The sequence below is a fragment of the Sitodiplosis mosellana genome, unplaced genomic scaffold (genome assembly GCF_009176505.1).
Source record: "Sitodiplosis mosellana isolate CC-2019 unplaced genomic scaffold, AAFC_SMos_1.0 Smas_scaffold_1, whole genome shotgun sequence".
NCBI classification, from domain to species: domain Eukaryota; kingdom Metazoa; phylum Arthropoda; class Insecta; order Diptera; family Cecidomyiidae; genus Sitodiplosis; species Sitodiplosis mosellana.
The window spans coordinates 17,158,868-17,176,000 of record NW_022595244.1 but is presented as its reverse complement, the minus strand read 5'-3'; the positions used below and the strand labels follow the sequence as shown (position 1 = coordinate 17,176,000).

General features: G+C 35.1%; 2 protein-coding genes across 2 annotated transcripts in view; both read left to right on the top strand.

The window, feature by feature from the left end:
- The window catches only part of LOC129575250 (protein canopy 4), a 381,491-nt gene that overhangs the window by 60,773 nt on the left and 303,585 nt on the right, over positions 1-17,133 (top strand). The gene's annotated exons all lie outside the window — the stretch shown is intronic.
- LOC129580439 (gustatory receptor for sugar taste 64f-like) lies at positions 170-2,154 on the top strand. The gene is made up of 9 exons (XM_055470876.1): positions 170-209; positions 385-486; positions 598-765; positions 828-1,022; positions 1,104-1,277; positions 1,339-1,436; positions 1,497-1,651; positions 1,747-2,026; positions 2,092-2,154. Exons 1-9 carry the CDS (start codon positions 170-172, stop codon positions 2,152-2,154), a joined length of 1,275 nt encoding a protein of 424 aa, XP_055326851.1.

Below are 17,133 nucleotides of genomic sequence, written 5' to 3'. Positions count from 1 at the left end.
GTTGATTGTTCAGCCTTGACAGTCATTCTCTGGGGTTTTATTGTGATCAAATAACGACAACACATTGTTTTGACGAAATAGAATGTCAAGTGTGTTGAAATGAAACAGTTGAGATTTTTGTTAAATTCACCAAAAACGGCGAATTTGAATGGAGTTGTTAAATCAGAATATGGGATTAAAAAAAGCACTTCCAAACAAAGAATATACAAGTAAGCATTTGAATTTTCAAAAGACTCGATACAGAATAAACATGAAAATATCACTGTATAGATTTCCTTTAGCTGTAACCAATTCGTCATCTCCACAAAGAAAATGGTTCATGGGTAAAATGAAATGCGATATTTGTCTTTTCTTCACTTTGATTCTAGTCTTTTTATTCACAAGGTGAAGTAAAATGGTTGCAGCGAGCAACAAGGAAGGATTTTTTATTTGATGGAAGCTTTCAGGAAGCAATCGGTCCATTATTGGCTATGGCACAATGTTTTGGTAAAACCTATTCGAATCTGTATGAATTTTTTTCTGAATCAACAAATATTTTTGTGATTGAAATTTGTGTGTGATCGAACTATAGTTCTATCCATTATCTATTTTTTTTAGGTATAATGCCTGTAATTGGTATTAAAAGTAAGACAGCGTGCAAGCTACAATTCAAGTGGAACAGTTACAGGACCATTTACAGTTTTGTTGTGTTCATTCTTTTGCTAATTATAATGGGAATGACAGTATGGATAACTGCAAGTCACGAAATTAAATTCAGTCGAATGAGTGAGACAATTAATTTAGAAACTATCTTTTTCTTCGTGCTGACAAACGTTTTACATTTACAGTTGCAGTAATATTTTATGGGTCAGCTGTTTATGGAATATTTTGTTTCATTCAATTGGCACCGAAGTGGCCTCGAATAATGCGACGATGGGAGTCTGTTGAGGCAAAAATGCCACAATATCGTACACAAGCAGGGAAAAGGCAGCTAGCGAGACGCATAAAAATGATAAGCATCATAATATTGATGACTTCATTAGGTTCATTCTAGATAAATACCTACATTTCACGGTGCAAATTTCGATTAAAGTGTTTTTTCTCGTTTTTTTTTTCTTCGATAGTTGAGCACGCCTTGAACATGATCTCAATCGTACATTATGCTCAAACGTGTTTAGATCCGGACAAGCCGATCAAAGAATTTTTCCGAGTGCAGTTGTCGCAAATGTACACTTTTTTACCATATTCACCATGGCTTTCGTTTCTAGGCAAATTTTTGAATGTCATCGCCACGTTCGGTAACTTCGCTTGGAACTATAATTTTCTCATTCTTTACTAATATTTTCCATATTTTCCAAGCTTGGAATTATATGGATTTGTTCGTGATGGTAGTAAGTGTGGGCTTATCATCACGGTTCAAACAACTCAACGAAGATTTGGAACGGGTCAAAGGCAAGGTTAGGAACATAAAATCAATTTTATTTTATTATTAATGAATGCAAATTGTTGTCGTTCAGCGAATGTCAGAGGATTTTTGGGCATTACGTCGAACGCAGTACCGCAAGTTATCCGACCTTTGTGTTTTGGTTGACGATGCCATTTCACAAATTACTTTGCTCAGCCTTTCCAATAACCTTTTTTTCATCACTCTCCAGTTACTGAGAGCGATTAGGTATTTTGTCAATCACCAAACCGTTCTTACTTGTAACGTATGCAAGTGCACGAAATGGGATACATTGAAAAAATGTTTTTTTTTCGTTTCCGCAGACCGATGCCATCCATTCAACATGCCATTTATTTCTGGTTTTCATTTATATTTTTGTTATCGCGAACATTGGCTGTTTCACTGTATTCATCACAAATCCATGACGAGTCGAAGAAGCCAATTGTCATTTTGCGTGCTGTACCAACAAATACATGGAACTCTGAAGTACGTCGATTCTGTGAACATGTTGTTAATGACACCATCGCATTGACTGGCATGCGATTTTTCTTTCTCACTCGCAAACTCATTCTAAGCGTCGCGGCCACGATAATCACTTACGAAGTTTGTTAAATCAATATATTGACTTTTGATCATTTTTAATAATTAAACGATATTTACTTTTCAAGTTAGTTTTGATACAATTCCAAACCGAAGATTCCACGGAAACTGAGTGCCGAAGGAATTGGTAAAACGAGAGTTTTACGCATAAGTCTGTATGACTCGAATTATAATGATTTCTTTTTCAGATTCAACCGAAACACTTTTAGCTGTTTGAAAGAAGGATTGGGCGACATTACATATTTTCATTAAATTCGGAAGAGTAGCAGCTTGAAATATGGTTTGACATTTATTTATTCAATTGTATAATCTATTATTCTGGTCTTAGTGGAGATTGTCTCAACAATATACAAACACCGCCGATATTAAAGCCGATCGTAGCGATAGCCACCAAATTTAGCCCTTCAAATATATCGCCTACCTGTTCCGCTTGCTTTGTACTCTCTGAAGTCTCCTCACCTATTTGAGTCGATAAAACAAACATATTTGAAAATAAATGCAAATTTCATTCATGTGAAAGAGTTTACTTTGGATTTGTTCGATTTGTTCGGCTACTTTTATGATTCGCTTAAAATAGCAACTTATTATCATTACGAGTGAGTATAAAGAGCCTGTTGCAGCAGAGACTTGTAAAACAGCAAACAGTGCGCTCTCCAAATCAATCCAAATGTATCTCATAATGAAAATAAAACTTGAAATATCAATCAACGTCAACATAAGCATATTGATAAGAACAAACAATATCTGTCGCAAGACCAAAATGCAGCTCTCACTTTTTAATCCACCCACTTTCATCAATATTCTTCGATGTAAAAAGAACGCCATGTGGAAATTCGAAATCAACTCAGTAAAGGAATGTTAAGAATGTTAGAATGAAGTAGCCGAATTTGCTTATTGATTTGGAATTCACTGATAGATTGTTGTTCCACTGGACTGAACGTTACTTGAGTGAGTTGTTGTGTTACGCATATACTTTCCAGGCTCATTAAAAAAATCAATTTCACTTATCATCAAAACATCGTTCAATCGTTATGAAATTAATTTGAAACTAACCTTATACCTGACCATTTTGGTTGAAATACCTAATGTACGGTATCTGTAATGGTACCATCAGCTTTTCTTGAAAAAGCCCACTTTTCAGGGCAAAATTGGCTAAAAAACCTGACATACGTAAGGAAAAGTCTGATAAAAAGCCTGACTTTTTTTTTTCATTTTTAAGAGTCAAAAATATGATAATAATCAAAAATTGAAACAAAAATCATCAATAGCAAGTGTAGCAATTCAAGGTTAGCTGTTATTTGAAATTCATGCATTGACATGATTCAATTGCTTACACACAAACGTACGCGATACTCACTTACACTCTACATTGTAGAGTCTACAACTAAAAATTCATACTTGAATTGAATCCACATATTTTGGTGGCTCAATTTGTTTATACTTCTTTGGATTATAAACGAATTCAACGACGTAAATAACGATCGAATGTGCCGTTACTGTGGAAGCAATATGAAGTGTGATTCACAGCCTATGAGATAAATGAGCAGTTTTGATAGTATTGAGTACATAATCGATATCTCAACTGTTTGTTGTCTCTTAGTCAGTATATCATATATCAATTGTTTTCTTTTCATTTTTCTTGTCTGTGATTTTGGTTTTAATGTGTACATATTTCTTTTTGTATTGAAATTTGCATTGAGCTGAAAAGCCTGACAATCCTGACTCAAACTTGAAAAACCAAACAAGTCTGACACAGGCCCTGACAGCAATTTTTGTTCGAAAAAAACCTGACTATCAGGTCAAATGGCTGACGGATGGTACCTGTGAGAATCAAATATATTGTCGCATGCACGCTTCCAATCTAACGTCTATGGCTTCATTTTATTATATGTTCAGTCATACAGATCAAAATATTTTTTAGGTTTTCGACATAGACACAGAACATATCAAAAACAAATATTATAAGTTGACGCTTAAGCTTTTCACATGAAGTAAAATTTATAAATAATTTCAATATCTGACAACGTGAAATCTTTGTTTTCCCCCACAAACACGGCATACATTATGTAAACGTTATGAAAAGTGTTGTTTTAGTTTTTTGTAGTCAGGGCTTTGAACATAAGGTAAAATTTCAAGACTTTCTGCAATATCTGGAATAGGATGAAAAATCAACGAAATTTTAAATGATGCTACAATTAATTTTATTAAATCCATATGACGATCACCTTTTGAAACGTCTCTAAATTGATCAAAATCATTTTATATCCTTTGAAACATAACGGTAGGTTTCCATCGCGTATCATTACGATAACGTATTGGTTCAAGCTGTTTGATAATTCGTACCATGGCGAATCGTAGAGACAGTCGGATATGCTTGAAAAACTTTCCGTCGCCATAATGGAAAAAAAGCAGTAGAAGAATAGAGTGAGAGAACCATCTATTACACTTAGAAAAACCAAACCAATGTTGGCATCAAAATGTCGCAACGCCTGTGGAATAAAAATCAGAAGGAACGAATACAAATATAGGACGAAATCTCAAACATCTGTATTCTTTATGCATACCAATTCTAGGTGAAAGATGCTCGTTGCAATATAAAGTGTCGCACAAACCGACTGAACAAATAGAACTCCACTGTATAGATTTTCAACTAGTGCAAAAATACTGAAGAGAAATAAAATGGATGAATCAGTGTGGGAACCAATTTATTTGAAAAACGTTCAACAAACCCTTTGAAGTGTATATGAAACTTGATAACTTCAGCATAATGCAATTTGGCTTTCGACATTTTACCCATTCCATTTTGATCGGTCTCATTGGATAAAATGTTTTGTAATGTGTCAATTTTGCAATGAAACCGTTGTCGAAACGCATGGAATTGTAGGCAAAGGCAACAAAAGTATGATAACATCATGGAGTTAGCGAACACCCATAGCGTTATAGTAATGTGGGAATGCGCAATAGTCAAAATGTATCCCATAATTTGATTTTGATTCCATGGCGTTCTAAATATTGTATCAATTACGTTATATTTGGCACCAGTAGCATTGGGTGAATATTGTTAACTTACACTAATTTTAATGGATTATACAATTGTGATACATCGACAAATCCATATACTGCGAAGCTATATACACAAGATAAAAGTACCATTCCTAAAAGAGTAATATTTCCGGCCAATACCATTCCAAATACAGCGATTTTTGTTAAAATATCTGCCCATTTTTTCGCCTCCATTGTATATTTCAAGCTATCTTCATCTGTTTAGTGAATACACTTGACATTAAATGTTTCATATGGATAAGTAGACCGAAAACTTACCTTGAATTTCCTCAATTTGTTCAGCAATGGTAGGAATTCGGTGCCGATGGAAATAAATCACAACTATCGAATACATAATAGCAGCAGCTGGAGATACTTGTAGCACGGCAAAGAGTGTGTTTTCCAAATCAACAGTGTTGAACTTTATTATGAAAACTATGCTGTATATGCCATGTAACATCAGCAGAACCCAGCTGATACCAACGATCAAAAATTGGCGTGGACCCATTGTTACGGTTTTAAAATTGGAATTGCTTAAAATTCCAGTTTTCAGCAATATTTCCTTATATAATTCAAACACCATTTTTATTTTCCTTGAGAACAACAATTTCACCGACGAATTCGACTTGACAAATGTGAATGGGATAATAAAATGGATCCTTAATGAAATCTAATTTCGTTTAGGCCACGTAATAGATCATGGAAAACAATCAATGTTTAAATTTTTTTTAAGAGGTTTAAAAATATAATTGTATAGTTGGCTTACCCAAGTAAAACTAAAATCACATAATATAATAATTGCACAGAAAAATCCATTGGCATTTGATTTGAAATTCAAGTTTTCAAAGCTCATTTTCAATAATAACTCATAATTTATTACTTTATTACTGACCTTCATTTACTCTTTCTAGGGATTTGAATTATAACTCATCAAATGGATTTCATTTCATTATACTAAATTATACGATATAATGCCTTGTAAAGGTTATTTCGAATTCCATGTAAACGTATGGTAAAATTCGAAAGTGAGTCTGGGAAACCATATAATATAGATTTTATATGGGAATTTTCTACGAATAGATAGGAACATTTACATTTTAATGCTTGAATATATACATGTTGGTAATACTCTTCAAAAAGCAGATTATTGTTCAGTACACAATTTAAAAATTGTGTATCAATGATAGCATATTATTATATAATTCGAATTGGAACCTCTTTTTCTACACGTGCAGTTTCTACAAACTAAATATAAAAATTCTTGGAAATGACGTGAATAAATGGTTTACAAACATTTTAACTCAATTTGTTTCAGAATAATCATAAAAGGAGTCGAAGAATTATTCATAGTTCAGTACCTATGTAGCTGCGTATGCATTTCATCGAATAATTTCAAATTTACCTCTAGAAATAAAGAAATTTCGGAAACGGATGTACCTCAATGTACTTAAAGAATCGGTTTACGGGTACCTCCCATACAAAATTGTCGAAGTTTTAGTTAAAGTGACCGATTTTTCACTTTATTTTTATTATTATATTTTCACTGCCTTTATTTCAAGAAAATTCAAAAAAAAAATAACCAAAAGTACCTACGGACAACGCAGGCCAACGGTACGGAAAAGTTCGGGATTACCAATGTATTTCTTTTTATTCTAATTCAAATGATTCGTTTGCAGATCAAAGCCAAAGAATAAGGACTTTTTTTTTGCTATGCTCAACAGATGTGATTATTTTATCTTTTTTATTTTTAGGATTTTTGATCATGCAATAAAGTTCTTCAATGAAATCATCTTTATTCAGTTTTTTTGTTGGCATCATGATAATTTCGTCGAACAATTTCAAATTTCACATTGTAAGCATTATTATGTATAGATTCTAATTTTTTTAAGCTCTTCACTTTATAAAATTGCAGGTCATCTAGCATCTCAATATTATACTTTTCCATATGCTTGTGGCTCACTTTGGAAGCATTGCTACGATATTTTTGTACTGTTTTCTTGGCAGCAAACTCACGGAAAACTTCGCCAGATGCGGTAATTTGTTGTATGAATCCTTGTGGATAGAATTGCCAGTTGACTTCCAGAAATCCTTTATTTTGATCATTCACAAATTCACAAATTCCCTATAAATTCAACGGAATGGGAGTGTTGCCTATAAATTCGAACGTATTCATTAGGGTAAGGTATTCAATCTTCATCTGGAAAAAATTTCAACCTAAGACAATTTAATCTGATTCATATTGATTTTATATATTTTCAGGCCATCAATACATCTATCAGCATATTTGGCATGTTTAAAACCATTAGCGTTAAATAATCCAACAACACAAATACTAAACCGTTTATCAAATGTTATCAAATTTTTTAGCTTAGAAATATTTCTAGCGGTTCTTCATTGATATGAACCTAAATGTTATTGCTATGTACTATTGTTTTTTTTCTCTAAATCTTTGCCAGTTCACAACTAACTAAGAAATCACATTTTGAAATTCGGTGACTCCAATGTATTATGACATTGAATATTCAAATCAAATAATTTCCGAATTTCCCACGCTATGAAAGCTGTTGCGGGTGTGTACTGCGCAGGCTCATACTTGAAACGTCAATGTCATGCAGCCGATAAGAAAACGTTCAATCTACAACGTATAAACGTTAATTTTTCAAAGTTATTCAGCACTTTCTTTTGCTGAAATGTTTAAAAGAAAAACCGTTTGGATTTGATATATTTTTTCAAACAAAGAATTCCAAGTGAACCATAATATTTACCAATGCGTGGCAGCTGGATTAATATATCAAAATTAAACAAAATTTATGGGAGAAGTTTCAATATTCTATTTTATCAATTTAAAATGTTATCAATCACGAACACATTCATCGCATGAATGTAGACAATTTTAATCCACACCATAGAATTATCTATAAAAAAGGATTTACTATGAATATTTATTGTCTTGAAAGTTGACACATGAAGTGAATTCCATTTTTGAGCAAATAATTGAATGTAAAATAATGTTTCAAATTTTAAGTTAATAAAGCAAAATAGCAACCACTGTTTGTTCAGCACTTCAAGTAGGTCCTCACTTTATACTTTAAAACTTTATTTAAACATTACAAAATCGTAGAGTAAGCAAAGTTTTGGCCATTGTAATCCGGAGCAAAGTTTTTGTAAATGACAGACGTTTCATTGCGACCATTGTTCGTTGATATAGTGTAAAGGTGCATCGGCAAAAACTTATGAAATTTTCGCTCATTACTTTTTATGGCGAAGTTGACGTTGGCGGATGGATTTACAAAAGAAAGAACGGTGGAGTAGGCGCATAATTACAAAGCGCCTTTTTTTTCATCATAAAAATTAGTGCATAAGATGGACAAGTTTCTGATGCCGTCGGTTCGCCGCATTTGTCTCGGGGGCAATATTGAATAAAAATTATGACAGTCTCGAGAAAATAACCCTTTTTTGCATTACGTTAGTCGAAGCGAGCGAAAGAGAGAGAGAGAGTAGAAAAAAAAGTTCATTGAGGGTCGCTGATTCCACTGAAAATAAGATGCTCTGAATACATTAACAATTGCGATATTTGCATTAGACGCACATTTCATAATGGTAACTTTGGTTCTTGATTATACACTCGCTTTTTTTCTCCTCCGTTTCGTTTGCAGCTTAATTGCTGGCATCGTTACATTTGTATCAATTTAATGACTACGTAGACAAATTAAAAGACACCGGGTCCGATACACACACAGCAGCTAAATGGCAAAAAAGTTAATGAAATTAAAATATGAAAATGCGATCACAGAAAGAAAGTTCAGGCAGCGTATTGTCGTTGTTTTTCCCACACGCGTTACGCGATGGTTTAACGGTTGACGGTAGCTAGCAGTTCAGAAAAGTTTTGTGCATAAAATCGGCTTTAAAGAGCTCACTTTGCCGTCGAATTTTCCATAAAATAAAACCATTAAAGCGGAAAAATTGAAAACCGACTACGTTCGGTACAACATTGTCGTCATCGTCTTTGCTGTAGTCGTCGTTTGTTGTACTTTTAATTTGTCTGCTGGCAGAAAACACGGGTAACAAGTACATCCGAACATTTAAGGACAAGTCACTGACAAAACCCTTCGGTGTAATGCGAATCCTCTGGGAATGTGCTAATAACAGCGAATGCGTTAACTGCGTAAGAAAAACAAAGGGTTACAATTCCACTCGATGAGATACGGCGAAAAAGAAAGCAATCAACGTTTTGATAAACAACAAACCGAATCAATTCAAAAAAGGAAAAACCAAGAAGTCAACAAAAGAACCCACGCAACGTGGAAAAAGCATAAAAAAACACCGTACGTAATGCATTAACTTTGTCCGGATGATTAACTATACACTTTGTTTACAGATTATAATAACAATAATTTATCCAAATATTGGGAGCGCAGAGTGCATCCACTCTCAAAGCGCGAAACCCTTTTTACAGAGACTTTTTAAATAATTTAAATGCTTGTTTGTTCTTAGCGAACTCCATCGCATTGAAACGCTAAATTATGACGTTTATTTGATGAAAATCGTCATTTAACAACATCTTATGAGTTATCACATTGAGCAAAGGATTTACTTTACGTGGAAGCCAGGATTACGACAACGGTTTGATGTGTTTTTCATTGTTGATTCAATAATTTCGACTATTTTTTTTTCAACATTTCCCCAAGAGCCGCTTTTTTAATCATTCAAATGTTGAGAAATAATTGATTTTGAAAAGTGGATCTTTTTCATTGTAGAATTTTTCTTTGTTTTTTTTTTCCAAATGTGGACTTCTCTTTTGAAGCGTTTTTTTCTCTTCGAAGCAGGTCTCAAAACAAGACGATGAAAAATGGTCAAATCTTTGAAAAGTTTTCGACTGCATGCCAAGGGTGTGGCTGTGATATGAAATCATTTTCCAAGAATTCTGTAAATGATGTGTTCCAAATCCAGAACAAAGTCATTTTTTCCCTTGTAAATGGTAGACAATCAAAAATTACAATTAAAGCACGCGCATCGCGCATATCAAGTGAAACGACACGAAATATGCAAACAATGACTCGGATCAAAGAGAGATGAACAATCGGGGATGGGCGGAAAAATGACGTTGCACGGTTGCCAGTACAGAAGCATAGCGAAAATAAAAACGATTCCATTCTGGTAACAGCGATTTATCACAATGACGAAAATGAATAAAAACACAACTCAGTAAGCGGCGTCCTTCCGAAAAGATCAAACAAAACTAATTTTGAACTTTTCGCATGAATGCACAAATTATTCGCGACGAATCAACAATGGGATGAGAGCATGGGGCCAGCATTTACATTCGTGTGCTGTCGGTCTGTAAAGTTTCTGCCAGTACATCGTTTGCAAGTTAGCAGTTTTTGCCCGAATGTACAAAAAGGCCTGGACTTGACCATTCATTTGTAAGCAAATTCACTGCTCGACTGCACAAATGAAAAATGCTACACGAACTACAATGTCGTAATTATTTTCGCAGGAGACGTTGCTCCAAGGCTACTTTACATGAAATCTGAATAAAATCGATAAAGTGTTCAAGTTGTGGACTTGAATTGTTCGTTGCTGTTTTTTTCCTCCATCTGAATGGTGAATGCGAAGGTATTTTTTGTTCTAGAAATTTGTTCGGTGCCAAAGAGAAGAGTTACAGCGAGCGAGAGAGCATTTTTCATAATTAAATTCCAGGAACAGAATGTCCAACTGTACTGAGGCAGCAGCAGCAGTGGATATGAAAGAAATGGTTATATGAAGCTCCGGTTGGTAAGCTTTAATACCATGATCTGTGGTAAGAGCGTGATAAACAGAACAAGAGACAAAGTGACATTCCATTATGGGTTTTATCCAGCACATCCAATCCAGCAAAAAGAAAGAGACCCAAACGTTATGTAAAAACTGTTTATGTAATGGAAAATCGCTAGATTCACATTGTGTTGGCATTCCATGTGCGCGGTGTTGATACTATTTGGAGAACAGCAGTCTCCCCAAATGCTGGCTGGTTGGATACCTTCCAACACATATACATGCACAATGCACATACGCATGCGAATGTGTGCGGTGGTGTTTACATAGCAGCAGAGACACGTTTCGGAGTGAACGCACACACAACGAGCGCAGAGAGCGGCAACTAGGAAAAAGCGAATAATATTGCACACGACAAATAGCAAATGATGATGCCGTTGAGGACAACGACTATTGCGACAACGACATATCAACGAAAAGTGATATTTAAATACCCGCCTCCAATTCGATCCATGTTTAAATGCCATGTGAGGAAAAAATAACGCACCAGAATCCGATGCTCACTTACTCTCTCTCTCCAACGATAGCGAGAGAGAGAGAGCCGTTTACATAATACATACCAACACGGATACAGGCAAAGTGCCACCAATATGCCACCAACACCATGACAACGGCAAAGCGGGAAAAAACGTATCCAGTGGAGCACATTTTGCGACGCATTACATCGAAGCGAGAGATGGTGCGGGAGAGCGAGAAAGCGGAAAAAAATAGCAGCAAAGACGATAGACGACGGTTTTTTTTTTATTTGTCCGTGCACATAGCAAGCACATTCAAACCAATAGTGTCACAGAGGTGGCCGTATCGTGTGACCAATAAAAGCTTTGGAATCGCAATTTTTTATGTTCGTCGTGCGAAAGAGAAAGGCGTATGGAGACGCTTACGGCATCTGTGGTGCTGTGGATCACAAAAAACGATGAGCTCATTTTTTGTCGTATTTTCTCAAGAAAAATTGATATCATTTTCAAGAACGAAGTTAAATTAAGATTTTTACAAAGCGCTGTTTGCACAAAAGAGGAGTATTACTACCACGCCAAAAACCATAATTAAAATATTCTTTTTTCGCGATTATTGATTTTTCCTGGCGGGAATTTCTTTGTCAAAGGTTCAGCAACCGACACTCCTTCCAAATTCCCGTCTATACATAGAAATTATTGACCATAAAATCTGTTTTCATCGGTTTTGGTAAAGTTCATCGTTTCTTCACCATTGAATGATATGAGTAGCTATTTAAAGCATCGCATAAAATCAATTCGCGGCTGATACACATCACAAAAGGCCTCAACTGAATAATAATGGTTTCAATGAATGTGCAAAGTTTGTGACTATCGTTTAACGTGATTTGCCTTCATTATTGCACATTTCGATGGCTCGTGCTCCATATCTGGTTGGTCATACATGTAAACGGCATTATTATTATCGTTATTGCCAGTTTTTCGTTTATTTTTCTTTTTCCTTTCGTCCCAACATCTCGTGATATCTAGAACGCGCACATGTGTTAGAATTGGGTGCGTGCTATGGCAACATATCAACCACCGCTAAGCTAAAGTGAAGTGCACGTTTCAGCCGAACGGCTGAAGAGTGCGAAAAAATTCCATGTGTACGGCGTTGATTCCCACGAGACCAGTTCATCTTCAAATCAAACACAAAGTTCAAAAACAAGTTCGCCACATTCATCATCTTTGAACTCAATTTGAAAAATTGACGTCATAACGAATGCCGTTGGAAATGTGTCGTGTACAGGTCAAAATGAACTTTTGGCATTCGTATCCGAAATATCGATTGCTTGTAAAATATTGCACAAAATTCGATTCATTCGCCATTCTACGAGAAAAGGGGATGTGAGTGCATATTCGCGATTGCTTGTTAATTTATAGCCATAACACATCAACAAACACCATAAAGTGCACCTCTTCGGTGGAAGTACTTGAAATGCACGTATACAAATATTCGTCCCCAAATATGATGCTTTTCGCATCGATTGAGTCTGTATCACTAAATCAATTTCCAATCGGTTTTATGCGATACTTTTTTGCCGTCTTTATTTATGATTATGTGTTTTTTCCTGTTTGTATTTGGCTAAGTGAATGTGTGTTAGGCTCAAAAGTGGTTGGAACAAAAATCGCAATGGAAATTTCAGTGGGCTGTATGTTTACGTGCAATTATTGGTATTTGATGCCGGAAAGAGCTCACCACTTCTGGCTTCGTGCTATAAATGGAAGAAATCTCTCCAGAGACAATTTGTTGTGGTTTTATTAGCGCAATTGTATGTGTTATTGAAGCGTCGGCCGAACAGCTCAGAACAGCAATACCAGTAAATCGATGCAATGAATAAAAAAAATCAAATAAATATTTATCTACCGCGTTGCAATTTCGAGCACCGGCTTCTGCTGCTGCCGCTGCTGCTGTTGCTGCTGTTGTTGCTCTATCAGTGCGAAAATATTTGCTATGGCTACACAACTTGGATATAAATCCAATGTGGCACCGCCACTTCAATCCAATTCGATTTCATTAAATCTCATTCAATATTTATCATCCGGTGGGCGAGCGGTGAGCGCCTCAGCGTCAAACAGTCATGCCTAGTGTGTGCGCAGTGATAATGATATCGAGAGTAATGAAAATCGAAACGAATTTATGTTACATCGCTTTTCATTAGCGTAAAGTAAACAACGATTCGTTTTCCCATTGAATAAATATCATTTTCAGTAATTTTGATGTTCGCCGAATCAAGCAAGACATGACGGCACAAAGGGATGAAAGAATAAAAAAAATTATTCATATATTCACCAATCATGAACTCTTTCATGTTCTAGTTTTCTAAATGGGTTTTGTCAGAGGTCAAAGAGAAAGGAGTTTAATCGCTTGTGTACACTGGAAAATTGTTACCTGTCATTTGCATTTACTGTTTGGTTTTGTCAAGAAAAAATTTCAATTAAATTGTTTACTTTACGACACAACATCGAAATCACACTAAGCCAAATTAGTGTACAGGCCAACGTTCTCGCCCCACATTGCCATATTTCAAATGGAAAATGGTTAATTGTGGCATAAACACACCAGTCCACGCAATTTGCAAATAGAATGTATCAATTTCGGTGCTTTTAGTTTGTATAGTCACTGTGGCGAATTTGATGATTTTGTTTTGTTGCTTGCGGCAAGGATTTTCCAATTTCACAAACCATCAAGTACCTGCATTTTCAACTCATTGACGCAGAACAAATTTCCAGTCGATTTTCAGTTAAATAAACGGAAAATTTAATCGACGTGCGCTCATTCCCTCTTTGCACCACTTCAAAAGGGATTCTTATTTGAATAAAGCATATTGACCGATCCATATCACCCCAATAATAATCGGAATGCGCGCCGAAAATATTCATTCAATCAAACTTTTCAAATGAGTCTTCGGTTTCTTTTCGCCGCAATCACTGACTCTGAGCAAAGACTGAATCGAAAAAAAAATACATTCATCAATGTCTGCACAAAACTTTATTCGCTACAGAGAATGGCCTATTTAAAAATAATTCTACGAAGAAAAAAAAACGTTTCAACTATGAATGCGTTTTTTCTCTTTTTGGATGAAGTGTTAATTTTGAAAAGTACTGCAAAATGTTCACACTTTACGGAGAAAAAAAGAGTTGATATCTTTCTCATAAACGCCATTTCACGTATTTTCAACCCTTATTCACAACAATTGCAATATTATTGCCATATTTAATTAAATAATCGTAATTATACAGTTTCACAATTGACACAAAACATCCAAAAAACGTGAGTAGATTACATCGAATTGCCGAAAGTCAAATGATGGACTTGAGATGCTATCGGACGTTTAACCGAAATGTAAACAAAAACAATAATAATCTCGCATGTGCCATTGTATTATATATCAGAAATGGTAGCAGTGCCACAGTACATGTAGGTAAGCAATCCATTACGGAATGTCAACAATCGGTCCTTTTTATCAGCTACGATCTCCCCCTTTCGGAACACGCACAACTAAAAATGGTATTTAGTGCCATTCTTTGTTGATGAGGCCTAGCTGGCCTAATATTGTTTTATTGGATTGAAACGTGTGTGCTGCATCGTATGTGACTCGACTGAAAACAACCGTTTTATATGCACTCGGTTCACTGTGTGTCCACACCGTTCTCGATGATTTTCCCGAATCATACAATTAACATTTGAAAGAAATGAAATAAAACCATTGCGACGAACGTGCAGATTTCCGTCGAGAGGCAAACTTTTGCCAAGCAATAAAGATAAAAAGGTCGTCCAAACAATCAAAACACACATAAAATAAGGGGTTGAATTTACCGTGTATGTATAACATATGTTTATTTTAGAAGTTTTGCCAACTTCTGACTCAGAATGTGTGTGACACACATGAAAAAAAGGGTATTTCCCATGAGCATTAATATGCAAGTGATAATATGTTATAGCACCATAATAATAAAAGTGACATTTGCTTTTTTGATTACCTTCTTGCCACCATGTTCTACATCAAAACATAATTTCTTAAATTGGAATCAATTTTCTAGTCATTTGACCCAATATTAGAACTAGAAAAGACTTTGCATTAGAGTTAAATTCAATTATTATAGAGCGGAAACATCATATGAATCTTGATATATGAAAAGCATCTTTCTTGCTTTCGATAAACCTAAAAGATTTTCAGCAGATTTACTTTTACACCACCTCCAACTAACTCCGCATTGGATTAATCCAATTTCAAAAACGTCAGCAAATTGAAAACCATAAATAACTTATGAATAACTCACGCGAACATTCTCTCCGTCGGTTTAGTACATCTTCATTCGTATTGTCGCTTCATTTGCATTGTTACTCCTTAATATTTTTTCATTGTTGTTTCCATTTCGTCGTGCGTTTTTTTTTTTAATAAAGTGACACCAGTATATACCATTTATTTATGATTCACATTGGTGTCAGGAAAAATGCGATGGTTGTTTATCTCTTTATGGCATTGTTTCCGTGTATCTTGGAGTGGATGCTTCCTTGTCGTAAATATATTCCGATGGAACACTATGCAAAACACAAATATTCCCGCAATTTTTTCTCCGTACAAGACATTTTAATGTTGGCGCGCCAATCGTGTTAGAATCTCATAAAAATGTATGGAGAGCGCGCAAAAAAAAAATATTAGCGTACGATATATTTTATAATCAAATAAGCGTCTTTTTGCGTCAGGCTTTTCACAATTACATAAATATTACAGGAAACATAATAAATATAAATTGAACGTAAATGGATGAGGGGTGAAATGAAGAAGAAGAAGAATGCATGCAACAGCATACGCACGCTGACAATATTTACACTGACAAGCAACGGAGACAATCCACGGAAAGAAGACGATACCGAACGTAAATGGCACAATTAAGCAGAGCTACACCATAAATGCGATATTATTTTTCCGGGGCTCACTGAAAAATGAACAACACATTTTCAACGCGTATTTTTGTCAATTATCTGGGCCAGAAAATGTTGACTCGATAAAGAGAGAGAAAGAGAGAGGGAGAGAGAGAGAGAATGAGATGAACAACAACAGGACATATACAAATTCGGTATGTAGACGCCTCGCTGTGAAACTGCGTCATTTCACAGCATCAACCATGTGTTCCTTATTCCGATGGAACATCTCCTGCCATTTTTCGCTACAAATAGGGAGATTATTTTTCACATCATTTTGCTATACCGTTTTTTTTATTAATAAAATCATCAGTTTCCATGCAATGATTTCTACCGACCGCCGGTACGTATTGACGAAGAGTAAGTTCAATGTGCTGCTTTTGTCTTGGAAAATCGGAGGATTTTTTCAAATATGATTCAACGGTTAAACAAAACAGAATTTCTGTTACAAAATATGGAAAATTAGATGATTTCAAATTCAGAAAAACTATTGCAGCAAATGATAAGGCCATTTCTTTAGAAGAAAAAAATAATTTCGATAGTGAGCAAAAATGTTGAATTTTACTTTTATTTGGTCTTTATCTGAATGTTGCAAATTAACATAAGCATAACGACAAACAATCAATCAAAGTACGGCCAAAATTCTTTTTATTCCGTGAATATTTTCCGTTCAATCATAGAATTTGCTTGTTCTATCTTTATCTCTACCTCTGTTTCTAGATTCAACGTCAATCTCTCCACTTCGATTAATGAAAATGGAAAAGTTTATTATCATGTACAATCGCTGATGTTGCTGTAGTGTTTGAATGTGTTTGATGAACGTCCATCGCGTA